Here is a 26,658-nt window from a genome sequence, read left to right as displayed (position 1 = left end):
GACAGAAATGAATTTGTGAAATCCAAAAGGCTTTGCTTTGGTTGTCTAAAGCCTGGACATTATAAAAACAAATGCTACAACAACAAACAAACAAATATTGTCCCCAGAAACATAAGCAAGGTCAAGGTTGGGGCCTTGAATCATTGCTGTACATGGTATTATTGTATATACATAAACGATACATAATTAAAGCTATACACTCGTATATAATGCATTTATTAAAACATATGTGTATACATATGCATGTGCATACGTGTGTATGTATGAGAGAGAGAGAGAGAGAGAGAGAGAGAGAGAGAGAGAGAGAGAGAGAGAGAGAGAGAGAGAGAGAGAGAGAGAGAGAGAGAGAGAGAGAGAGGGGGAGGGATGAAGCCGAAGATAGACGAAAGGAACTCAAAGGGCACGAGCCGTATGCACACATGCATAGTATTCAATACTAAGATGAAACAGATAGGCTTAACATGATACTGTAAAACGGGACATTAGCAATGCATAAGCCTTACATAACTGAAGGGAAAATGTTCTGGAGACTAGGAAGAAGAGTACTAGAAACAGAAATAAAGAGTGAGAGAAGGAAAGAAAAAAAAACTTTCTTGAAAGATAAATAAGATCAATGAAATCTTAAAAAGAAAAGAAATTATAGAAAGTTGAGATACGTTTTCCGAACTGGCGATATTTTGCATAAAAGTATGCTTATTAGCATATTCGTATATTTTGTTATTAATAAGTTTATACATGAATTTATACAATTTGTTTGAGGAACTGCTGCCAAGGTTCCCACTGATCATCAAAGTCTTTATACAGGCAATTTTTTTTATAAAATATATATTTTTCAATCTGTATTTTATCAATAATGAATCTTAGCATTGCGTTTTTATTTAATCTGATCTTTTGTAATTTCGTTTTATATGTATAATACTTAATATTAATAATCAACCAATTAATAAAACAATGCTTTTTGTTATGATACCAAATAAAGCCATATTTGTATCCAACTGAAAATGTTCACCTTTTTTTAATGCCCATTCTTCTACTGCTTTCCATAGGACTGCAACTTTAGAACATTCATAAAAATAAGTGTTCCAGTGTTTCTGGCATAAGATGGCAAAAATCGCAAATATTAGAATCAACATATTTTATTTTATTTAAAAATATATTTGTAGCTGTTATCCTGTGTAAAATGTTATACTGAGACCATAATAAAGATGGGTCTTTAATAGTTTTTAATGGTAGAGCATAATACTTTCCCCATACTTGGAAGTGAAGTCAAACCCCAATACTAAATACCTTTTTTGAGACGTAGGAACTATTGTAGTGCGATTTAATATTGCGTATATTTGCTTACTTAGATTTATATCTTTTAAAAATAGTTTTCTTTTAAACGGAAGAATCGGGTTGCAAACAGTGTTAAAACTTTGGCTGTTTGATTTTTTGTTTGTTTTACAAATATATAATTTAATGGCTCTGATTAAAGAAGCATATTCTAAAAAAATTGGATTGTACTTGATATTTTGTTATAAAGGTATTGTAATTCATTAATGCCCCATTTTCGTCTATTGGATCTTTGATAAATACTATGCCTTTTTGCAAATACTTCATATAAATAAAAGGTTTGCATTTTTTTTTTTTTTTTTGCTGTTTGTACCAAATGTTTAGGCTCATTAAATCTTCATTATTATCAGGCATTTCTTTCTGTTGAATGGTAAGCCAGCTTTGTAACACATCTTTCCAAAAATTATTTTTAATTTTTGTTATTTTTAGCTGAATATAATAATCTCCATACTTAATCATATTTGCAGTCGATAAACCTGTTACAGCTTGGAAAAGATGTGTCCATTTCGTGTTTGATATTAGAAGTCTTCTTTACCAAGTAGCTTTTAACGCAGTTGTAAAATTTCTAATGTTTAGCATTTTGATGCCTCCATTTACATAATCTTGCATTAGTACTTCTCTTTTGACTTTATCTGGTTTGTTTTGCCAAATAAAATTAAAACACATTTTAGTTATTTGTTTTGTTATTTGATCTGGTACATTTGGTAATGCAATTAATAAATGTGTTATTTTTTTAATTATTAAGGTTTTAATAACAACGACTCGACCCAGTGGAGTTAAGTTTCTAGTGGACCATTGTTTTAACATTTAAACAGCTCACATCAAACTGAGTATACCGAGTTTAATCTATAAAGAGCTCTTTTTCTAAACTATTCATTTATTTTTAAAACCAGCCCACGGTCAACACAGTCCGCCTTGAATAGAGACACCCTATATGGTGGTGGAATTGTTTATGAAGAGGCGGAAGATATTGTAAATATATTGAATTATTATTTTATTACTCAAGCCAGAGTTGAAAATCCGGATAAAGATGTACCAGATAAATATAAAGCCATTAACAAGTTGAGTATATCTCAATAAAAGAAGAAGAGTTAAACGATATATTGAAGTCATTAAATGTAAGAAAAGCTAACAGTCCAGATATGATTGGTAATAGAATTATTAAAATTTTCGGAAAACATTTAATCAAACCACTTACAAAATTGTTTAACATGTCTTTAATGTATTCCATTTTCCCTGATATTTGGAAACAATCGTTTATAATTCCAATCCATAAGAAAGGCAGCATTCACTTGTGTAATAATTACAGACCAGTGGCTCTCACCAGTTGTTTATAAAAAATATTCGAAACGTGTGTCTTAAAATATGTATCCATAAAACAATATAATATCTAATTTGCAATCTGGATTTAGGTCTGGTGATTGTACATTGTGTCAACTGACCGATCTTTATAATTTTATTTTACAAACATTGGATGAGAGCAAAGAAGTCAAAGCGGTATTCTGTGATATTAGTAAGGCTTTCGATCGTGTGCTTCATAAAGGATTATTATATAAATTACAGACTAAGGGAATTAGTGGAAGACTTTTACTGTGGTTTGAAAGTTACTTAGAAAAACGAATGCAGAAGACTGTGATAAATGGGTTTAAATCTGACAATAAGCCTATTTTGGCATGAGTGCCTCAGGGATCAGTGCTAGGGCCACTTTTATTTCTAGTTTATATAAATGATATAGTGGAGAATATTGAGAGTAATATTAAATTATTTGCAGACGACACTTCTCTCTATGTAGTTTTAGATGATTATAAAGTGGGGTGTCGTACAATAAATTCGGATCTTAGTTTGTTATCAAGCTGGGAAGAGAAGTGGCAGGTTAAATTTTCTCCAGAAAAAACAGAATCAATAACATTTTCTAAAAAGATCCACAAGCAGATCCAACCAGATATATTCTTAGGAGATTAAAAAATAACTGATGTAAACAATCATAAATATGTTGGTCTTACATTCCAAATGGATGGCCAGTGGCATTGCCACATAGAACAGCTTGTTTATAAAGTTAGCCCAATGATAAATTGTCTCCGTAGTTTAAAGTATCGTCTAAAAAGGAAAACACTAGAAACATTATATAAATATTTTATTTTGCCAGTATTTGACTAATGTGATTATATTTGGGATAATTGTACAGAAGCCCAAGCAAATATATTAGAAACACTTCAATTGGACGCCCTTCGTACAATATGTGGTGCTGTTAGGGGAACAAGCCATGAGAAAATGTATAACGAAACTGGATTCAGTCCTTTACCAACGTCGTGTAATTCACAAAATATGTACCTTTTATAAAATGGTTAAAGGCATAACTCCACAGTATTTATCATTGCTGGTACCCCAAACAGTTTCTGGAAATCACTCACTCCGTAATGCTGACCAATTGCAATATATTCACGCAAGAACAGAATTATACAGAACATCGTTTTTAACCTCAGCAGTTCGTGAGTGGAATAGTATTGATGAAAATATAAGACAAATAGAATCTTTTAGAAAATTTAAAAATTGTATTTCCCCGCAGATAAATGGGTTAAATAAGGCATTTTTAGAATTCGGATCACGCTTAAATCAAATAATTCATTGTAGACTTCATTTAGAATGCAGTGACCTCAACGCTCATAGATATACAAGACATATTTATGATAATTCCATTTGTAGTTGTGGACACCCATATGAAGATACGTTACATTTCCTATTTGTCCTCTATATGATAACATTCGTACAACAATGTATTTTTATAATGGTGGTTTTGATCTCCATACAGTGCTATATGGTAATAATGATTACCCTCTGGACCTTAATTTACGTATAGCAGAATCTATTCATAACTTTTTCGAATTGTCGAAACGCTTCACGTTTTAATTTCTTAAAGCCATTTATCCTACATCACATTGTCACTTGCAAGTTTGGCTGCTGTACTGTGGGCGAGAATCACTGATGTGAGTTAATCTTAGGAAATCGGGTGTGTTTATGTACGTGGGTACGTGTACGCATGGACAAGTGTATTAATTTGGTGATCATTTGGACTTGTTTTTATGTTTGAGTGCAAATTATGTAGTTGTTTCTGATTCTCTGAAGAACATGTAAACTGATATATGTGTATATTATAAATTGTATTTGGCAACGTATGTGTGGAGAGGCATTGATATAGGCCAATGGCCTGTTTGCCAATCCATTTCTTTTGTGAAATAAATATTGTTTAAACCAGACACCCTATATTTCGTTTCTCAAACGTCTGTCTGTACTTTTTCTATATAATGTACTGTACATTTTGTATATTCTCTCTTTCAAGCACACATTTCCAAACTGGCCTAATAGGTATCGGTAGTTATATTATAACATACATGTATATACGGAATAAAATGCCATATTTAAGACTGTACACATGACTAGTTTACAAATAATGACAGTTAATTGCCAGGGATTGGGAAATCCTGAAAAAGGAGGGATGCACTTAATTACTTAAAACAAAAGAAATATTGTATATACTGTTTACAAGATACTCATTTTACAAAAAAATTAGAACCATATATACAAACTCAGTGGGATTCAAATGCATATTTAGCTCTTATAAAAGTAACTCTAGGGGTGTAGCTATTTTATTTAATAATAATTTTGAGTACAAATTACATAATATAAAAACTGATACTTTGGGTAATTACTTATCAGGGGTTCAAAAATTTTCTAAACAATTACTTGCCACAGGGCAAGTGCCAATCAGATATTCACTTGCCCCATATATTTTTCCACTTGCCCATACTTCTTACGGTAACCAATTGTGTTGCTCCTATTTAATTTAATACAGTGCTTAATAGTGTAATAATCTTGAAAGTAATTGGTTTAATTGCACAAATAAAGAATTTTGCCAATAGGTTACAACACTTACCTTGGAAGTACTAAATGTTTATGTCTGTCCAGTAGTATCCACTGTCTTCTCTACTTGTTGATTTAAACTTTATGTTTTAAATAGTGTCCATTTGTTGATTTAAATTGTGTTATTTGTTTGGTAGTGCCCACTTGTTCATCTAAATATAATTATTGTGTCGATGTATGCCTTAGTGAACACGTATGACCGTGGATGTTGTGAGATCCCTTTCCACTCGTGAACCATTCTTTTATGGCTGGCATTGGTTCAAAAATGTTTAGGGATTTTGGCCCATGTGTCATTATTGTGTGTATATTATTTTAAAATGTTTGCCCCTGAACACTTCTCTGGGGTGTTTTTACCCTGTTAATAGCTGAGAAAAGTCTCTCGCAAACAGTCGTGGCTGGGCTCAAAGTAAACATGAGCTCTGTTACTTTGCAAATGTTTTTAAATTACAAAAGAATTCAACATTTTATGAAGATTATGTTGAACTTGTGTTGAATATTGTCAAATGTGGTTATGCTGAACAAGTTCCAAAGGAAGAACTTGAAAGATCAGATGGCCATATATGGTACATCACACACCATGGTGTGTATAATTCCCATAAGCCTGGGAAAATTAGGGTTGTATTCGACTGTGTGGCAACTTATATGGGGACTTCTTTGAATAGCGGTTTACTTCAGGGACCTGATTTAACAAACTGTCTACTAGGTGTTCTCTTTCGTTTCCGACAGGAAGAGGTCGCCATTATGTGTGATACTAAAGCTATGTTCTACCAAGTCCATGTACCCAAGGAGGACAGCGATTGCCTTCGATTCTTTTCGTGGCCAGAGGGAAATCTCCATAAAGAGCCAACAGTGTATCGTATGCAAGTTCATCTGTTTGGCGCCATATCTTCTCCAAGCTGTTCAAGCTTTGCTCTTCACCATACAGAAGAGGAATTCAGTGATAAATTTAAAGCAGCAGTCAATGTGATAAAGAAACATTTCTATGTAGATAACTGTTTAATCTCTGTGAAGTTGGAAGAAGAGGCTGTAGGCTTGATTGAGGAATTGGTTGCTCTTTGCAAGAAAGGTAGCTTTCGATTAACAAAGTGGATTTCCAATAATCGTCGTGTGCTGGAATCGATCTCGGTAGAAGAATGGGCAAAGAATGTTAAGGAACTTGAGTTAGAGCACCAACGTCTCCCAAATGAAAGAGTGCTTGGTGTTGTCTGGTTTGTAGAATCTGATACGTTAGGCTTTAAAATTCAGCAACACAATAAACCACCTACAGGGCGTGGTATTCTGTCAACAGTAAGCTCTGTATATGACCCTTTGGGGATGGCTGCACAAGTTGTTCTAAATGCAAAACTACTTCTTCCAGATCTGTGCTGGCGCAATGTTTCCTGGGATGAAGAAATCAAAGGAAATGATTTAAAGATTTGGCAACAATGGATAAATTAATTAGATGATCTGGAGAAACTGAATTTACAACAATGCTTCAAACCTCGATCATTTGCCAATGTTGTATCCTGTCAAATTCACAATTTCGCCAATGCCAGTGATCTAGGTTTTGGAATAGTTACTTACTTACGTCTCACTGATGAAACAAGATACATCTTTGTCTCATTTGTGAATGAGAAATCTCGAGGCGCTCCTCTCAAGAAAATGACAATTCCTCGAATGGAGCTCACTGCTGCCACAGCTGCTGTGAGGCTCAACCAAATGTTGGTGAAAGAACTGGACTATAACACTGATGAAACATATTTCTGGACAGACAGTATGACTGTACTAAGGTATGTGGTCAATGAAAGAAAGAAATGTTTTATTTAACGACGCACTCAACATATTTTATTTACGGTTATATGGCGTCAGACATATGGTTAATGACCATACAGATATTGAGAGAGGAAACCCGCTGTCGCCACTTCATGGGCTACTCTTTTCGATTAGCAGCAAGGGATCTTTTGTATGCACCATCCCACAGACAGGGTAGTACACACCACGGCCTTTGATATACCAGTCGTGGTGCACTGGCTGGAACGAGAAATAGCGCAATGGGGCCACCGACGGGGATCGATCTCAAACCGACCGCGCATCAAGCGAGCGCTGTACCATTGAGCTATGTCCCGCCCCTGTTGCCAATGAGAACTCGCGCTTCCAAACATTTGTAGCAAATCGCATTGCTAGTATCCGGGAAGCTTCTGATGTTAAACAGTGGAGGTACATCAACACAAATATGAATCCAGCTGATTGTGCCTCTCGTGGTCTTCCTATGAAGAAGTTCCTGCAAAACATTCTGTGGTTGAATGGACCAAGCTTCTTGTCCGAACCAGAATCTGAATGGCCGACCTCTGTGTCAGGTCTGGATATTTTACCTGATGATGATTTAGAGGTGAAAGGAGTTTATACTAACATAATGCAGCAGTCTACAAATGCAATGGATAAACTATTGACACATTACTCTGAGTGGAACAAACTCAAAAGAGCTGTTGCCTGGTTGTTAATTGAAATTAAAAACTTACAAAAACACATCACTGCACGAAGACAATTAAAGAACAAAATTAACCAGCATGAACATAACCCTCAGAAATGTAACCAGATATATGAAGAAGAGTACACACGAATTAAATAAAAGAGATTGATGGAAAGAAAGAAAAGTCTAACAACAGCCGTTCTCAGCTTAGATGTTCTTCAAAGTGCTTAAAGGGCTTTGATACTCTACGTGCAGCGACAGCATTTCAAGGAAGAGATCAAGATCCTGAAAATACAAAAGGATGCCTCGCATATTTTGAAAAGATATTCTCCATTAAGGAAACTGGATCCTTTCATTAGTGATAGTTTGATCCATGTTGGAGGACGACTTCTTAGAGCTAACTTACCTTTCGCATCCAATTGTACTACCCAAGGACTCTGTTATTACAGAACTCATATTACGGAAGGTCCACCAGTCAGTTGGTCATATGGGAGAAAACTTCATGCTTGCTAGTCTACGTCAGCAGTATTGGGCGCTCGGTGCATCAACTGCTATAAAGCATATAATTTCAAAGTGTGATACTTGTCGAAGATATCAGGCTCCCGTTGCAGAGCAACAAATGGCCAGCCTTCCTGTAGACCGTTTAAATGCCGACGAACCCCCATTTTACAGAGTTGGAATGGATTTCTTTGGATCATTTGAGATAAAGCGAGGAAGAAGTACAGTAAAGACATATGGTGTGTTGTTCACGTGTTTGGCTATTCGAGCAGTACATTTAGATGTTTCTCATTCTCTTGATACAGACTCGTGCATCAATGCAATCAGAAGATTTGTGGCTAGACGTGGTACAGTCAAATCAATTCAGTCTGACAACGGGACCAATTTAGTGGGAGCAGAACGCGAAATGCGTGAAGAAATAAAAAAAATGGAATATGCAAAAAATAAATAGGGCCTTACAACAAAGATCCATCTCATGGAGTTTCAATCCCCCCCCCCCCCCCCCCCAGCATCCCATTTTCGAGGTGTTTTGGAATGTTGCCAGAAAAATACTCTATTCTCTACCCCGAGAACAAAACATACCTTGATGACGTGTCTCTGCAAACTCTGTTTTGTGAAGTTGAAGCTGTGATCAATGGTCGCCCACTCACAGAAGGGCCCAGCAGTCCTAATGATCTAGATGTATTGACGCCAAATCACTTGTTATTGCTTAGACCAGGAGAGCATATTCCACCTGGCTTATTTCATATCAGTGACAACTATGCAAACAGGAGATGGCGACAAGTACAATATTTGGCAGACATATTCTGGAAAAGGTGGATATGGGAGTACTTACCTCTGTTGCAAAAGAGGCAAAAATGGATGTGCCCTAAGAGGAATATTGTACTGATTATGGATACAACCTCTAGAAATTCATGGGCACTTGGAAGAGTGCTTGAAGTCGTGAAGGACAAAAAGGGGCTTGTCAGAGTTGTGAAACTGAAAAACCAAATCGTCTACACTGACTCGTCCAATTACAAAATTATGTCTCTTGGTAGGAAGCGACTAAGATAGTTTTTTGCTAGTAAGCAGTACAAAAAACAACAACAGTGAAACGTTTGGCCTTGTAATGGTAATAATGATGTAATTGTGTCTCTTGTTGTCCACAATTAGAGGGCTGGTATGTTAAGGCCAAACTTTACATTTATGTAATGTATATATTTGTTTGTTTATTATGCGTGCACGTCTTTGTTTACGTTTATGACGTCATGGTAATTCCATCACGTCATTCTTTAGTTAATGTTAATTTCTTTGTCTTTCTGTTAGTTAATTCCAAAAGATGTTTGTGGTACGCCGACATATCATACGGTATGTATTACTATTTATAAATTAGTTTAAAATGTTTAAATAAAATATTGCTTATTGTTATATATTGGAGAAATAAGCCTATACATATATAAATGTATATGTATTAAATGGTAGATGCATTGTATTACTTATACATGTATTGCCATACATGTGCTAAGGATAGATTATTCTTTCATTTGATTGTTGCGACATGCGTGCATTGGATGTTTGTAATGTCATAGATGTTATGTTAACTCAACAAATACTGTTATTGTATAAATCAATAATAGGTATTTATAGTATATTTTGTATATTACAGTCAAGCTGTTGCTGTCGGCAATAAAGGTTTCGAAATGATATGGCTCAGCATTGATGTTTAAATGACGTCCCACGCCGTTATAGCGCCGTGCAGTGCCAGATGCCCGTCGCTGTCACTGAATATTGAGCAGTTAATAAAATATTGTTGATATTATTAGAACTGTTAGATTACTTGTACCGCTATGGATTTAGTAAGAGCTTTCGTCGACAAGGCTTTTAGCCTACTTGATAAAGGCTTTTCTAACATATCAACAGCGTTGAATGCGTCATTCAATTAAAAACGGTGATGGAGGGGAGTGGGATCATATTAATGTAGGATGGTTCCCTACCAGCTTCTCCACCCCTGCAAAAATGGTCAGACGGGACACGCCTGCCCCCCGGGCCAAACTGGCCGATAGAGGCGCAGTTGATAGGCTTATTGGGGGGGGGGGGGGGGAGGGGACGACCCTTGACATTCCTTCTAACAACCAGCTAAGTGCGCACACATCCCTGGTTGTCAGTGGCATTTCCGAATTGCCCCCTGACTCCTCGGGTTGTGTCTACATCGAGTTGGAGAAAGACTGGATCCCAGGTCTAGTTTGGACGATGGGTACTCTGCCTCTTCCATTGTCTCCACCCTCTACTCACTATCCTGATCGGAGTCCCCTACTATATCTGCCGAAATTTCAGAACCTGTATCCCCAAGATCCCCCCCCCCCCCCCCCCTTACCCTATTTGAACCGTAAGAAGATGAATATCAAAGCGGTAAGTTTGAACACGCCAGCTACTGTAGTAGTCCAGTCTCAGTCTTCTATCAACATTACCCCCCCCCCCCCCCCCCCCCCCCCCCCCCCCCGCCTCCCCGCTCCACTCCCCCACCCAAGGAGAATCGGGAAAAGTAAGACAGAATAATACGCCTATCGACGAGACTAACAGTCGGTAAGTGAGATTGTGGCTAATAAACCTACTAGCAGCCTGTTCGGCTCCCTGGGGAATCCGCCCCCCCCCCCCCCCACCACCACCCACCCTAAAGATCATATTCCAGGGTTGAGGAGGGTCTTTTTGGGAGATCTTAACCCAACGGCCTAGACGGGCACATTTTTATCAAAACTTCTTCTGACACCCCTTTTGCTTCTCTAGGCCCGGTATTTAAGATTAGACCGTTCCCTGGGTGTGCCGATGAGGTGGCGGTAGTTTTGCAAAAATGTGCGTTTGAGCCAAAAGAGGGTGAACATGTGAAAAATCCTGGGGCCCTGTCGGCAAACGCATATATTAAGTCTTATGGGATCGGACCTAGCCAGACCGCCGAACTTGGTGAATTGCTACATATGATGATGATAATTAGTTTAACGTGCCCATATACCACTAGGGTTTCGAACACGCCCATCCCGAGTCCGACATCCGATAAGATTTGACTCAGGATGGGGGGGGGGGGGGGGGGGGGGGGGGTAGAGTTGAAAATGGGCAGAATTATGAAAATAGCAATTAGTAAAAAAGTTAACAGAAAAAATAAAATAATAAAATAGTTACAAGCCAAAAATAAAAAGAATTGACTGCTCGGCCGAATATTTATATAATTTGGAGCATTTTAGAAGGACACTCCAAAATTAAATGAGAGAAAAAAAGAGGATTGGACTATTTAATAATATTAAAAAAAAAGTAATTTCGACATAAAATTTTGAACGCAGATCTAAAAGTTTAAAGTCCAATCAATATGTCCACGTGTTTGGCCTCGTTAAGGCCGTTTGGGTGCACAGCTTATAGTCATTAGAGGTTGAATGTGTAGTGCTGTGCTGAAATACAGATCTTGAGAAGCCGGATCCGTCTGAATGAGAGAGTATCAAACTAAGGTATAGTCCAGTCGTCATGGGTTGGTATAGTAATGCAGACGGGCCCGACTCCGGAGGATGCGAGATGGTATCACTATAAAGCAAAGTAAAGTCTAGAAAAGAGTAGTAGATGCAGACCCCGCTTCCTATTTCTTCTTAGAGTGGGACGGTCATCTTCCAGTGCTGCTAGGACAGGATCGGACATGTAGAGACTAAACGCGAACAACCGTGGCGTTCTGCAGAATGGCCGTCATACGAGTAACGAAAAAACGAGTCGACATACTCATCCGGAGAAATGAAGTGGAGGCAAGGAATCTCGCTAAAAAAGAATCCAACCTGGTGGTGCAGGCTGTCGAAACGAGAAGCGTTCCAGCGTTCAATCAGTTCCAATGGCCACATACATCCCAGTAGAAAACTTCATTTCGCTGACAAAAACAAGTAATAGTTAGAGGACGAGTAACAATACTTTATCGGCGTATAAAGGTAGTGTCGCACGAGACAAAGGCGAGGCGTTAGCCGAACGTTTTCTCGTGCGACACTACCTTTATACGCCGATAAAGTATTGTTACTCGTCCTCTAACTGTCTTAGAGCAGAGCCAAAATCTTGACTGCACGTGCAGCAATACCGCTTATAAAGTGAATGTCTGAAGTACTTTATCAGGATATAAATGTACTTCACGTGATCAAATATGAAGCTCCCATTGGACTAGAAATTCAGCTGTGCTCTAACGAAATGAAGGATCCCCAAGTCAAGCACACGAAAGCACGTGCAGTATACACAAGCGAAAGAAACACGTCTTACCGCGCCGAGCTCCACACTGGGAATGATTGCTACATAAACAGATTAATGATCAGTCATTCGGCGATCGGACTTGCACGAGCTTCACCGGCAGCGGCGGCTTCGGGAATATCCGGTGTTGCTTCAGATGTAAACAAACCGGAGGATTCCGAACCAACAAAGGGCATCCCTGTCACGGCAATTGGCTTCTGGGAGGACAATGTCTGTGTCATGGAGACCTGCATAGATCCAGATAGCGGCTTCACCAAGGTTGTAGACAAAAAGAAAAGTAAAAGAAAAAGTTGCTGTTCGCCGGGGTCGGGTCCCGGGGTGTACTTGTCATAAAAACTACTTTTTAGTAACGGAAAACGAAAATGTGCCAAAAGCAAAATGTCTCAAGACTAAAAGTAATGTTAAACTCCCCTCTACAAAACTTAATAGAAGCCTTCCACTATTTAGGTCCGATGTGAAGATTGACGTTGACCATTTTCCTCCTCTGTCTGTCGACCGAGGGCAGATACAGGAGAGGACAGTAGTATATTTTGGGAAAAATATCCGCCCGGTCCCCCCTTCCCCTAACCCTAACCCTAACCCTAACTCCAACCCTAACCCCAACCCTAGTCCTAACCCCAGCCATAACCCCAACCCTAACCCTAACCTTAACCCTAACCCTAACCCTAACCCTAACCCTCAACCCTAACTAAAAATAATAATGGAGGGGACCGGGCGGATATTATACCATATTTTGTACGTAGCGGGGACAACAATGGAAACACAATGGATCTGCCTCCAGTACAGTGGATATGTACCTCCGGAACAATGGGTCCCCAATCCGGAACAATGGATGTGTACCTATTGTCTTTCCGGTTCAGTGGAGCGTATAATTGGTTTTTCCGCTCTAGTGAAGCGGATAATGGGGTTTTCCAGTTCAGTGGAGCGTATAATGGCTTTTTTTAAAATATTTTGGCGCGAATGTCCGCGTTTTTTTTGTTGGGTTATATGGGGTCACTGGAAAAGTGCGTTTTTGAAATAAAGTGGCTTTTGAAAGGTTGTATTTATAAATGTCTTATTGGTTTTAAAAGGGTTTATTTATAGGTGTTATGAAATATTCTTTTGAATAGGAAACCAGTTGAAACCCGTTTAGTTGTTATTATTATTAACCAATCGCAACCAGTTTTAAACAATGCCTTTGAATATATGTTATAACATAAAGAGAAGTGTAATTATTATTATTTGTAACGATTGCGTTCAAAGATGAACTATAACGACAAGAAACAGGCTGTTTACTTCAGCTGGAAATATGTTTTACGATCAGAATGCAGTTTTAATGAATCAATAGTGAAAAAATCAACTTGTTGGTTTAAGAGTCGTACTGAATGTGAAATGGATGCCAAACGATCCTTCTGCGATTTGACTAGCAACACCAAGCTAATAATAATCAAGAAAATACGACCAACTCGTGTGATCGTGGATGAAGTAGATACAGCTGATAACAGAAAATGTTTGGAAAATTTTTTAACTCTGAGTTATGCCTTTGAAGTGTGTAAACTGGTTCAGCGATTCTGAAAAGAAATGTGTATGGGATGCATGTTCGACGAGGAGAAAACTCACACCTGTAAAACACTGAATCACGAGGATATGGTCGAACGCTATTAGACAACTGCATGGGTTGAACTGAACGAAGATGTAGTTGCTGATAGGTGGTTACGTCTTGTTTATGCAGATCCAGTTTTATTAAACACTCCAGGATTTGTTTTGTGTCAGTATCAATGCAAAGACTATTTGGATATGAACGTTAAAACTGTAGAGTGGATGAACATTTTAAAAGAACAAGTACTTAAAATACTACGTTTGGAAGATCGTCTGCACGTATAAATTAATGTCACAGAATACATCAGTTCAGTCATGTCATCCAGAGTGAACCCTAACACTGAAAAGAATGAACGTAACAAGAACGGACTTGAAAAATATTATACAAAACCGAGAGACGCTGGCGCTTTCTACGGACCAAAGAAGTTTCACGACGCTCTAAAGAGTTAACGTACAAGTTAAAAGCGGTAACACAGTGGTTGAACAACGAAGATGCATACAGTCTTCACAAACCAGTGAACCGTTCATTCAAGCGTCTCCGAGTACGGGTTAACAAAAAAGATGAGATGTTTGACATGGATTTAATGGACGTCAGCCGCCATTCAAAAGTCAACGATGGAGTTAGGTACTTGCTTATAGCTATTGACATTCTTTCGAGATACTTGTGGGCCATACCCCTTGTAAACAAGAAACCCGAGACGGTGTTAGAAGGCTTCAAATCAATTTTAAAAGACGAACGTGTGCCAAAGAAAGTTCGGGTAAACAAAGGAACAGAGTTCGCAGGTGTATTCAAGCAGTTTCTAGCAAAAGAAAACATTAAACTGATTGTCACGCAGAATGAAGATATCAAAAGTAATTTCGCAGAAAGAAGTATTAGGATGCTGCGAGGGCTTATTGCGCGTTTTACGACTTACAACAATACACAAAAATACATAGACATTTTAGCAGACCTAGTACACAATTATAACAATACAGTTCACTCGTCCCTGGGACTGTGGGCACCGGTTGATGTAAATAAAGCAAACGAAATTAAAGTTTGGAGTCATCTGTACGTCAAACCCATGGTTAAGAAACTTAAAGTAAAGAAACCATTAGCAAAATTTGTATTTAAAGTGGGTGATTTAACGAGAATCAGCTATTTGCGTAAATCATTCACTAAGGAGCAGGACTTGAGGTGGACAGAAGAGTTGTTCAAAATACATTCTAGAAATAGACGACAAGGTATTCCAGTTTATAGACTGCGTGATTTTCACGACGAAGTGCTGAAAGGTATATTTTATACGGCCGAACTTCAGAAAGTGAATAAAAAAAGTGTTAAAAAAGAAGGAAAAGGGTAAAGTGTACTATTTGGTTCGGTGGTTAGGCTGGCCACCTAGCTTTGATTCGTACGTAGAAGAAGGAGAACTGAAAACTGCGTGAGACGCGGAGAAGTACATTATATTGAAGAGTACTGACTCTAAATCAGTGTTTCCTGACAACAACCCCTATAATTTTCGAGTAAAGTTAAACCAGAGGTTAACGTTTGAAGGTGTATGGATTGTGTCTCTTGTGGATTTGAATTTTGGAGAAACTGATATTCATAATATGAAAGATTTACAAGTGGACGTGTTGTGTAATTTGTGTGATAGCAGTCGAGTAGGTGATAGTTTTGTACCTTTACTGAGACGTGTTGATTTACGAGACGGACCCCGGTATGTGTTTAATATAATGTGGAACATTCCTGTTGTAGTGAAGGAGAGTGACTATGTTGAAATAAATATAAAGGACGCATCCACCACTCCAGTCTCATTTATCAAAGAGAGCACGAGTGTAACACTACTGTTACGACGTTATCCGTTTTTAGAGTAAGTTATTATGGATCGAAAACTTTACGTTCCAGATGTGAATAAATGGTTAAAGTATTTTGATAAACGAACAAAGAATGTTGTTCAATCAAATAAGCAAGTAGGATCAGGAGTTGGGAATTATAAAAACAAGTGGTTTTCTTACATGATTCCGATGATTCCGAGACATGTAAACAGTGACGTGGACAACAAAAACAAACCTAAAATAGAAGTGGCATCACAAACACAAGACGTGGTAGAAAGGGCCGAAGCTGAACAGAAATGTACCAGGGCTATAAAACGTAAATCTGGCAAGCGAATCGTCAGAAGCAAAAAAGTCAGACGAATGACACAGCAGAAAAAACGAGCTCCCGCATCGAGTTATAAAATACCTGTTAGTGAAAAAGATATATTTGTATAAATAAATAAATAAATAATAAATAAAATTCACGCTATGTCGCTGCTTACAGACAAAGACTTTGTGGAAGGTTTACCTAGTGCCTTGGACCTGTTTACTATGCCCCCATACCAAACGAGCGTGTTTCAACATTATTACGTCGATGTTAGACCAGTCAGTCAAATTACAGATTCGTCACCAGTAGAATTGCAAATTGCAAATAGTGGAAGCGACTACGTGGATTTGAAACGAAGTCGTTTGCATGTTAAACTGAAAGTGAGTCCTTCCGAGGGTACTGATCTGGCAAAAGATGAACACGTGGCATCAGTAAATCTATTTATGCAAGCTCTGTGGTCGCAAGTCGCTGTGTATTTACAAGGACAGCTGGTGAGTTCGGCAAACAATCATTATCCCTACAAAGCATACATTCAAACCTTATTGAATTACAGAGCAGACACTAAACAATCACAACTTCAGTCTCAGTTGTTCTACAAGAATCAAGGGGAGACACAAGCAGACATAGAAACTGCAACCAACGGTGGATTGTCCGACAGAGGAGTGTTCATTGCAGACAGCAAAACGGTTTCCATGGAAGGTCCCCTGTGTGAAGATATCTTTAATGTGGGAAGATACCTGGTGAATGGTGTGGATATGACAATTAAGTTATTTAGGAGCTCCATCCCCTTTTGTTTGATGCCTGGGAAGTCGGTTCAAGAGTACAAGATCGAACTGTTAGATATTTACTTCAAGATATGTAAACTAAAAATGAACAGTGCACTTATTTTAACGCACAACAAGTTGTTTGAAAAGTCTAACTCCTTGTACCCGTTCACTAAAACCGAAGTTAAAATGAGCAGCATCTCCTCTTCTCAACAGAGTTACGTTTGGGATAGTGTCTTTCAGTCACAATGTCCGAACAGACTGATTGTTGTGTTTGTTGACGGTGACGGAGTGAACGGATCATACACTAAGAACCCGTTTAACTTCCAGAGTTCATTTGTGAAAACGGTGGGGATATATTTGGACGGTCTCAGTGTGCCCAATCAACCCATCGAAGCGAATGACGTCAGTGCGTACGTGAATTTATTCGAAGGTGTTAATAGATGGAGCCTGGATTGTGGAAATTATATTGAAAGAACTGAATTTTCTTTGGGAAATGCCCTGTTTGTGTTCAACCTTGAACCTGTTTTCGTGGACTGATTATTTAAGTTTATTAAAGAACGGTAATTTACGGTTAGAAGTGCAGTTTAAATCTGCATTGACAAAGACTGTCAGTTGCATAGTGTATGGTCAATTCCCCAGCTTGATTGAAATTGATCAGACCAGGAACGTGTTTGTCAAATAGATCATGAATGGCAAACAGATTCAGTGTGCAATAAACTGCGACCCAGATCTACGTTCACGTATTGTAGGTGTTTACTCGAGCGATACACTACCACGCTTGAAACGGGGGAGGCCCTTGGGTTGTATTATTAACACAGATCCATCTTACCTCCCTGGTACACACTGGGTTGCGTTTTATTTTAACAAGAATAAAGCAGAGTTTTTCGATAGCTTTGGTAAACCACCCGAGCATTAGGACATAAAGTTTGTTTCATTTCTTAAAACATATTGTTCTTATTACGTTTACAACGGCAAAGGTCTTCAAAGTGCCAGCGCTCGAACATGTGGATTTTATTGCTTGTATTACTTGTTACAGAAATGTAAAACTGAACTAATAATGAACGAAATTGTGAATCAGTTTGGTGAAGATAAAGTACAAAATGACTTATTTGTGTACAACTTTATATGTAGATATTTTAGATATTGTAGCCCATCTTGTATTCCCTGCTCATACTAGTATGTTGTAAATTTAAACATATGTGTTGATGTTATAATGTTGTACCAAATCATTGTAATGCAAACATTTTTTAAAAATAAATACGTTGTGTCAAAAAAACGCTGGTTTGTTATATTTTAAACATTAGTCTTATACTAGTTTACTAGATAGCAGTATAATTGTGTACCCACAGGTAATTCTGGTTATACCTCTTTATATACATAACTAAACACTAAGAAATACTTTAATTTGTTTATTTGCATGAACTAGGGTGTTTCCTGGTACATATTCAGAGTAGGTATTCCAAATATAAAACACCGCAGTAGGTAATCATGGGTGGATACGCCAAAGTAATGCACCATAGTGAAAAGTAGACAATTCTGGCAACTGTGAATTGGTAAAATACTTGTTTAAAACATTAACAAATTTTATTTAAATTGAAAAATAATTTTTAAAACATGAACACATTTTATTTAAAGGGGTACTGGAGCGTACAGGGCTTCATATAAAATGGATTAATAGCCTTACAAAGTATAAGGGAAAATTATATATAAATATAAAAAATATATATTTATATTTAAAAACGAGCTCAACCGTGTACGAAAGTAAAAAACGGAACTCTTCTTTTTGTAACACTACAAAAGTCATGCGTGACGTCACAGGTGAAACAGCCATGTGGGGAAAACACGTAATGGCCGCATAATGGAAGCTCTTATCTTCGATTAAGTTAATTGTTATTTCATCTTTGTTCGCGAGAAATCGCGTTTCTATGAATGGAAAATGGTCCTTTGTGCAGTTGTCAACTGTAGTAATGATTCAAGAAGGGTCAAAGGCATTGGGTATTACTCGATACAGGCGAGAGAGAAAACGTACCAAAGTATATGGGTTCATAATCTTCTGTTCTGTGAGGGATTCATTTTAGTGCGGAGATGTTTGAGCGAGATTTGTTTGCAGAACTTACAAACAGTACTGTTAAAAAAAGGAAACTAAAGCACGATGCTGTTCCAACGGTTTTTAACCACGCCATGGCAGTAAAGCAGAAGGCTGTTCGACGAAGGCTTTGTTCTGAAGACAGAAATGCAAAGAAAGCTAAAAAAGAGGTTTGTAACGTTTTAAAAAAAAATATTATTGTATATATATTTTTTAAATATATATGTGTGTGTTCTTATTGTATGTTTATTACTGTGGCTGATTGTTATGTATGATGAGGCACCTGAGCACGTGTTAAAAATGTCCTCTTTTTGCTTTATTTTTGCTAGTAATTCCTTAAAATACAACATTTAAAATAATAATAATAAGTTTAAAATTAAAAGAAATTTAGCAGTCATTTGTCTATTAACTAGGAATTGTATTGGTATATACATACATAGTTTTTGGGTTTTTTTTTCTTTGCACATGTTTGTAACTGATGCCATTAAACACACACACACACACACACACACACACACACACACACCACAAATATACATATGTATACATCTATATATATATATATATATATATATATATATATATATATATATATATATATATATATATATGTACAGGGCTAACTCTAGCACTCGGTAACAAGTTGTTTCACCCTTATTACTAGTTCACCATGCGTCATTTTGAACATGGTCGATTTGTACCTCTAACCGAGTCGTTTTGCCCATATTTTTATTTTGTTAATAAAAGTACATTTATTCACTGATTTGTCTTATATCCAGTGATTTTTAGATTTCACACATTGCGATTTATATTGCTTGTTTATATTTACAAATAAAAATATTTCCAATATCATTTACTCACGAAATAGGTACATGCCTTAGATAATATATTCGAATCATAGTCACTTCGTACCCAAGTCATATCGTACCATCCATTTCGTACCATGCTGCCTGGTCATTTCGTACCATTGCAAAAGTCATTTCGTACCCCAGTCATTTCTTACCCTAGTCATTTCATACCAGTTTATAGAAAATGAATCGACTATAGCATAAAAGCATAAAGTGGACAGTTTGAAAATCAGAACACGTTATTGTGCAGCATATCGTTATTAATAACCATAATACCTGTCAACTGTTATTTCCATTTTACTTGATAAGAGCCGTATATAATATGGTAGTAAATACTAACTGCGAACTTCGATTTTGTGTGAAATGGCTCCAGATAATTAGTCAAAAACACAAAACAATATAATGGACCAACAAAATATTATTTATTTATTAGGTCTTCTTTTCAAACTTTGGACAAGTTAAAATTTTGCCTGCGGAAAACAACAAGTTATACATGTATGCAGCCAAATAAATGTTTATAGTTTGTCAACCCTGAGCTCCTTTGAATAAAACAATGTACTTAGTTGTTCGGCAATGCTTTATATAGTTATAATTGTGACCTTTGCTCCTGATGCCATCTTTCACTACTAATGTGTACTTTGATTTAACGACATATACTGTATCGCTTTCTATGATGTTGGTTGCTTGTAAGTCATTACAATTATAATATGTACCAGAAGAATAATCAAAAAAATTAATTTTTGCCTTTAATTTGTCACAACCTGTATTAGTTAAATTGTTAATTACATGTTATATTCTCTAACGGAATTTACAAAAACATGTAATAGAAAATAGCTTTATAAAAACGGAAAACCACTAGGTCTGTCAATGGTATGTGCTATTCTGTTTGTGGGGGATGTGCATGTAGACACGTAATGGAATAATAATACATGTCGTAATGGAATAATAATACATGTCGTAACCATGTTTTGTTATTTCTCTTTTTACTGTAACAGTATCATTCGATCCATGAAAGCTCGTTCCACGACAAATGTTCTAATTCAGAGCAGTGATACTATCTTTAGTAGAATTTAAGGTGCATGCCAAAAATTAGCGAATTTGATCCGAAAACCTGTAGCCAAATCCAGGTAACATTTAGCTACACAGATGACAGGAATTATTGTGATAATATTTTACAAATAAATTACTTTCAGACTTATTTGCATTTATGAGAGCAAAACACACACTGAAAAGTCTTTTTACCTCAAATAATATTTGTAGTACTTGGCACTTGCAACTGTGATAACAACTTCAATACATGTAAATCATTTAGCTTGTTTAACACTACTGTTTATGTAATTTCAGATAACACTGAAGCCACAAAGGCAAAACAGAGGAACACAAGTGTTTGTGGATTTGAAAGATGCGTGTACCCAGACAGAACAAGTTGATAGTAAATGTTTATGTGATGTGCAACTCTCAGGGAACTTGCAGACACCACTGGGAAGGTCAACGCCTGCCAAAAGATCGCTGTCTTTAGAATTGAATGTTTCAGAAGAATTAGAATTAAGTAGCATCGAGGATGATGTTACTCATGATCCATCGTACCTTCCTGAAGAAAGTGAAACAGATTCCAGCTCGTTTGGCAGCTCAAATAGCGATAGGACTGGTTTTGATACTTCTCAGCCTCCACAGACAGACTCGAAATTTATAATATTCGAGTCCTGTCTTAGTCAACTTTTCAATAAATGTTTACTTCCAAACTGTTGCGAAAAACTAGCATATTGCAAGAAACGAACAATGGGCTCGTTATTAGTTGTGGAAACTACATGCAGTATGGGACATGAGTGTTTATGGAACTCACAGCCTGTAATAAACAGGATGGCTGCAGGGAATCTGCTAAGTGCTGCTGCACTTCTTTTTACAGGATCAACCTTCGGCCAAATAAGTAACTTTGCTAAGACATTGCGGTTGAATTTTTTTTCTGAGAAAACATACTTCAGCATTCAGGACAAGCAGCTCTTCCCTGTGGTGAACAATGCCTGGCAGATGGAACAAGCTTCTGTTGTTTCCCAGTTGCAAGGCCAGAAAGTGTGGTTATGTGGAGATGGACGATGCGATAGTCCTGGCTTTTGTGCCAAATACTGCAATTATACCATGATGGACATGCATTCCGGTAAGGTGGTGGCTTATAATATTGTTCAAGTGACTGAGATTGGAAGTTCAACCAACATGGAGAAATTGGGCTTTACCAGGTGTTTGGAAGAGGTGAAGGGGTCGTTGGATGTAAAGGTGTTAGCAACAGACCGACACCTGCAGATTGGAAAAGTTATGAAGGACGAGATAATCATCCAACACCAGTATGACATGTGGCACTTTGCTAAGTCCTTCGGTAAGAAGCTCGGCCAGGTAACAAAGAGAAAGGAATGTAGTGCACTGGGACCATGGATGAGATCCATCACAAACCATGTGTGGTGGTCTACGGCAACATGTGAGGAAGATGAAGTCATCCTCAAGGAAAAGTTTCTGTCCATTGTCCACCACATCAGTAACATCCATGAATGGCAGTCAGCAGACAAATACCATCGCTGTGCACATGATCCCCTTGGTGAAGAGTACATGAGATCCAAGAAGTGGATAAAACCTGGCACACCACCACACAAGGCTCTGCAGGATGTCATGTTCAACACCAGGCTGCTAAATCAACTGAAAAAGCTAACCATGTTCTGCCACACAGGAGATCTTGAAGTATTTCACTCACTTCTGTTGAAATACTGCCCAAAACGGCAACACTTCAGCTACAAAGGAATGCATGCAAGACAGCAGCTTGCCATTTTGGATCACAATAACAACACTGGCAGACAACAGGCAGTAAATGGAGAGAAGAGATACAATCTGGTATTCACGAAAATGACTAAGCAGTGGGTTGCAAAACCAGTGAAGGAAAAGAAAGATTATAGCTACCTGGACAACATGCTTGACACTGTCATAACTAACAGAGTAAACAATCTGACACTACCTTCAGTTACAGTACCAGCGTTACCAAAAAGCATTGCTACCAAAGAAAGACCAGACAAAAAACAAACAATTGATAAGCACAATTCCAGAATGGGCAAACAGTTGTTAACCTGAAATAATGTCACCATGATATTTTAAATATGTTCTATGTAAATTACATGCCTGAGCAATCAGAATATTCTATTAAATTTTTAAACTTTTAAAACTCATGGAGATGTAACATGAGTACAGATATTAACAGAACAAACAACCCACTTTTTTTTTTTTTTTTTTTTTTTTTTTTTTTTTTTTTTTTTTTTTTTTTTTTTTTTTTTTTTACTTCAACAAGTTTGTACCAAGGAATCCAGTGGTAGTGTTATTGTTATTTTGTGTCAGTATTAGATCAGACATCTGCTTCAGTAAACCCAACATATACTCCATCATGGGCAGGAAATTCATCTCTGATTTTCCACACAGCACATGATGGAATAACTCGCCTTACATATCACCCAAGTCTGTTGTGAATCCAGTAGGTAAACTGTCGATAGGCTTGATGCCTGAAAGTTCTGAAAAGAAATAGGAAGTATCAAAAACCATAAACACACCAATAATGAAATGTAATATAATTTGTGTGAACGATGCTGAAATGCATATTAGCTGATCAGCAAGCACAAAATTGTTTAAACATTAGCTGATCTGCTAAGTTTTGATGACTGTACCTGTTCCTTATGTATTTATGAATCAGCAATCATGAATTTATGCGAACATTAGCTGAGCTGTGGTGCTTATCTCAGTGACGTTACCTATCCTGATGTGATATTTAGTTTATTTTTGGTATATTTATCGTATCAGCAGCCATGAATTTGTGCGAACATTAGCTGAACTGTGGTGCAAATATTCTGATGTGCTATTTAGTTTATTCTCTGTGTATTTATCGTATCAGCAGCCATGAATTTGTGCGAACATTAGCTGAACTGTGGTGTAAATATTCTGATGTGCTATTTAGTTTATTCTTTGTGTATTTATCGTACCAGCAGCCATGAATTTGTGCGAACATTAGCTGAGCTGTGGTGTGAATATGTGACATTACCTATTCTGATGTGCTTTTAATAGTTTTATTATTTGTGTATTTATCTAATCAGCAGCTATGAATTTGTGCGAACATTAGCTGAACTGTGGTACAAATATTGGTGACTTTACCTATTCTGTGCTATTTATAGCTTATTATTTGTGTATTTATCGTATCAGCAGTCATGAATTTGTGTGAACATTAGCTGAGCTGTGGTGCAAATATCTGTGACATTACCTATTCTGATGTGCTATTTATAGTTTATGCCTTGTATTTACATATGGTGAGCAGGATTGGTGACTATTTATTGTGGTGTGTTTATCATTTTGCTTTTGGGTGTATAGAAAAACAGCTGATCCGAGGAGAATTCCCATCCCTGATAACATATGAGCCACTATTAATATTTGTATTTGTTGTTTATGGTTTGTTACTATAATTTGGCAACATCCATTATTAATTTTGGGCGAGTTTTGAGCCCTGCGAGTATAAGGTGAAATGGTATGCATTTTATTGTATGTATGTAAATCTCAGATTTTTTACATAATGAGCAATGGATTTTGCTTATATAGACTAAAATGTACTTATGCCAAACTAATGTATTATTATATACGGATGTATTAATTTCAATTGTTGACCATTATTTTGACAACAGTTGAACTGTTTTTATAACAAAACTATACTGAATAGCCAGGAATCCATGTGGACGTAATGTGTAACAGTTTATATAGAAATTATAGAAATCATGGCACTTGCCAAATTAAAAAAAATATTTTTAATTTGGAGAAATAAGTTCATATATTACAGTATTAATAATTAACATTTTGTTCAAAATAACAGGCTTTCTGCTATTTTTGAAGTTTAATAAATAATGTTCTGCTTACCCAGAGCTAGCCCTGGGATTCCTAGCTTTAGGTTGACACCTTTGCTTGTTGTTACATTTAACTTTAGTCACTGTTTTGTTAAACGTAATTAAAAAAGAGTAACACATCAAACTTGGTATATATCTTGTTCGAATCTCTCTGGCATCCTCGTGGCGAGCAAGGGACAACAGTAATATATTATTCACTGGCAAACAGGAGAGAAATAATAATAAATATTTAGTAAGTACTACTAGTTTTAAAATGTTGCACATGGTGAATTATTCTAGATTCTTCGACAGAGGGACCCTATATCTAATGGGAAATTTAAAGCCATTTAATCATAATTGGGATATTTTTTAAGGCCATTATGAAATTAATTTATCCAAACAGACATGTTGATCATCAAATTAGAAATGTTCAATGCCACTTGCTTTTGGGATGGGGGCCATGTTTGGTACTGCACAACACCTGGATATATCCCTGTAACTGTTCCTATAGTTTCAATGATTGAATTGATGTGAATATGATGGGTGTTGACAGATAGATACCAATACCGAACGGTATGTGTGGTATACCGCCCAAATGTAAAGTTTATATATGTGATATCTGATGAAGTTTCAACTTATTTCCAACATTAGTAATGCCCTTTACCCTGCAAGCCTATTGGTGTTACAAGGTCAATATAGATGTTTCACAATAAATTAGTATATAAAAATGTATGTAAAGCACATATTTAGTCTTTAAGTAATAAAAGATTACATAAATCGACCACATTTTAATAATTTTCAAGGAAATGTACCAACATTTGAATTTAAAACAAAAATGGGGCCAATTCAGTAATTGCTGTTTGGTTTGACCTAAGAAAAAAAGTTAAAGTGTTTTAGAGATAACAAAAAAAATAAAATAATATTTTTGTGTGCAAATTTACAAACCAATCGGTTCAGAAATAAATAACTTGTAGTAAATTGTATAGTATGAAAAAGGGCGTTCCCTGTGGGACGGACCATAGTAAGCTACATACCTATTTGGTACTGGTTCTGTGTAGTCATCGCGTCGTATGTCGGCTCTGGCTACGAGGGCTGTCCTGAGCACTTCTGGATACAAACATATAATCGGGAAATCATAATGTTCTAGAATGCACTGCAAGTTGGTGGTTTGCATTTTGTCGCCGATTTGGTCTACTTCTAAACAACAGATACTTTCTTTTACCGTGTCCATTGGTCTGCAGTTGCCACACAAACACAAATCTCGGTTTCCCAATCGCGCAATATTTTCGACATTTTCTTCCAATTCATCGCCTGAAGATAATCCTATGTCGAAGTCCGACTCACTATCGTGTTCGGAACGTTCGGGCTCAAACATAAACGGTTGGTAAGCCATTGATCAAAGCGCTAATGTAAACAAATCTATCAAAAAGCACATGGTTTCACACATTGTTTACTGGCTGGCTGTTCACGTGCTACGTCACAGCCAATGCACGCGGTTTTTCGCGTAGTTATTTTATCCATGCGCGTAAAAAAGAATCCGTGTTAATATTGTCAATTAATCCTAAACCCGTTCACATATTAAACATTTTATTGCATCATTCTTCAGACTCCATATTTGTTTAATTTGGCATTAGAGCCAGCTTACACCTTTCCTTTAAATTGAAAAATAAATTTTGAAACATTAACAAATTTTGTTTAAAGGATTTGTGAACAGCGTCTAAATATTGTAATTGTGTAAATATATGATGCCAAATATAACTAAAAAAATAATTTACAAAATATATAAAAATTATTTCACTACTTAAAAGCAGTACAATTCGTAATTCTGACATCGTTGGGAAATATGCATATTTTACCGGCAAAGATCGGCAATTTCCGTGATGACGTCAGAGACGCTGTCCAACCGTGAACCGCTATTCAATAGCCTATTGT

At 36.9% G+C, this 26,658-nt stretch overlaps 5 protein-coding genes across 5 annotated transcripts; 4 read left to right on the top strand and 1 right to left on the bottom strand.

Moving 5' to 3' along the window:
• The first annotated feature begins 5,892 nt into the window (after nt 1–5,892).
• LOC121389209 lies at nt 5,893–6,687 on the top strand. The gene has a single exon (XM_041520812.1). The coding sequence runs from the start codon at nt 5,893–5,895 to the stop codon at nt 6,685–6,687; it is 795 nt and encodes a 264-aa protein (XP_041376746.1).
• Nucleotides 6,688–6,891: 204 nt separating this feature from the next.
• LOC121389208 lies at nt 6,892–7,858 on the top strand. Its single transcript, XM_041520811.1, has 2 exons — nt 6,892–7,019; nt 7,414–7,858. Exons 1-2 carry the CDS (start codon nt 6,892–6,894, stop codon nt 7,856–7,858), a joined length of 573 nt encoding a protein of 190 aa, XP_041376745.1.
• A 214-nt stretch (nt 7,859–8,072) lies between these two features.
• LOC121389206 lies at nt 8,073–8,648 on the top strand. The gene has a single exon (XM_041520810.1). The coding sequence runs from the start codon at nt 8,073–8,075 to the stop codon at nt 8,646–8,648; it is 576 nt and encodes a 191-aa protein (XP_041376744.1).
• Nucleotides 8,649–16,294: 7,646 nt separating this feature from the next.
• On the top strand, nt 16,295–17,437 carry LOC121389205 (uncharacterized protein F54H12.2-like). The gene has a single exon (XM_041520809.1). The coding sequence runs from the start codon at nt 16,295–16,297 to the stop codon at nt 17,435–17,437; it is 1,143 nt and encodes a 380-aa protein (XP_041376743.1).
• Nucleotides 17,438–23,315: 5,878 nt separating this feature from the next.
• Nucleotides 23,316–26,119, bottom strand: LOC121389204. The gene is made up of 2 exons (XM_041520808.1): nt 25,761–26,119; nt 23,316–23,376 (listed from the first exon to the last, which is right to left on the bottom strand). Exons 1-2 carry the CDS (start codon nt 26,117–26,119, stop codon nt 23,316–23,318), a joined length of 420 nt encoding a protein of 139 aa, XP_041376742.1.
• Nucleotides 26,120–26,658: the final 539 nt, after the last annotated feature.

Source organism: Gigantopelta aegis, chromosome 14 (assembly GCF_016097555.1).
Source record: "Gigantopelta aegis isolate Gae_Host chromosome 14, Gae_host_genome, whole genome shotgun sequence".
Taxonomy (NCBI): domain Eukaryota; kingdom Metazoa; phylum Mollusca; class Gastropoda; order Neomphalida; family Peltospiridae; genus Gigantopelta; species Gigantopelta aegis.
Note: the sequence above shows the minus strand (reverse complement) of the source record. Positions and strands in the feature narration are given on the sequence as shown.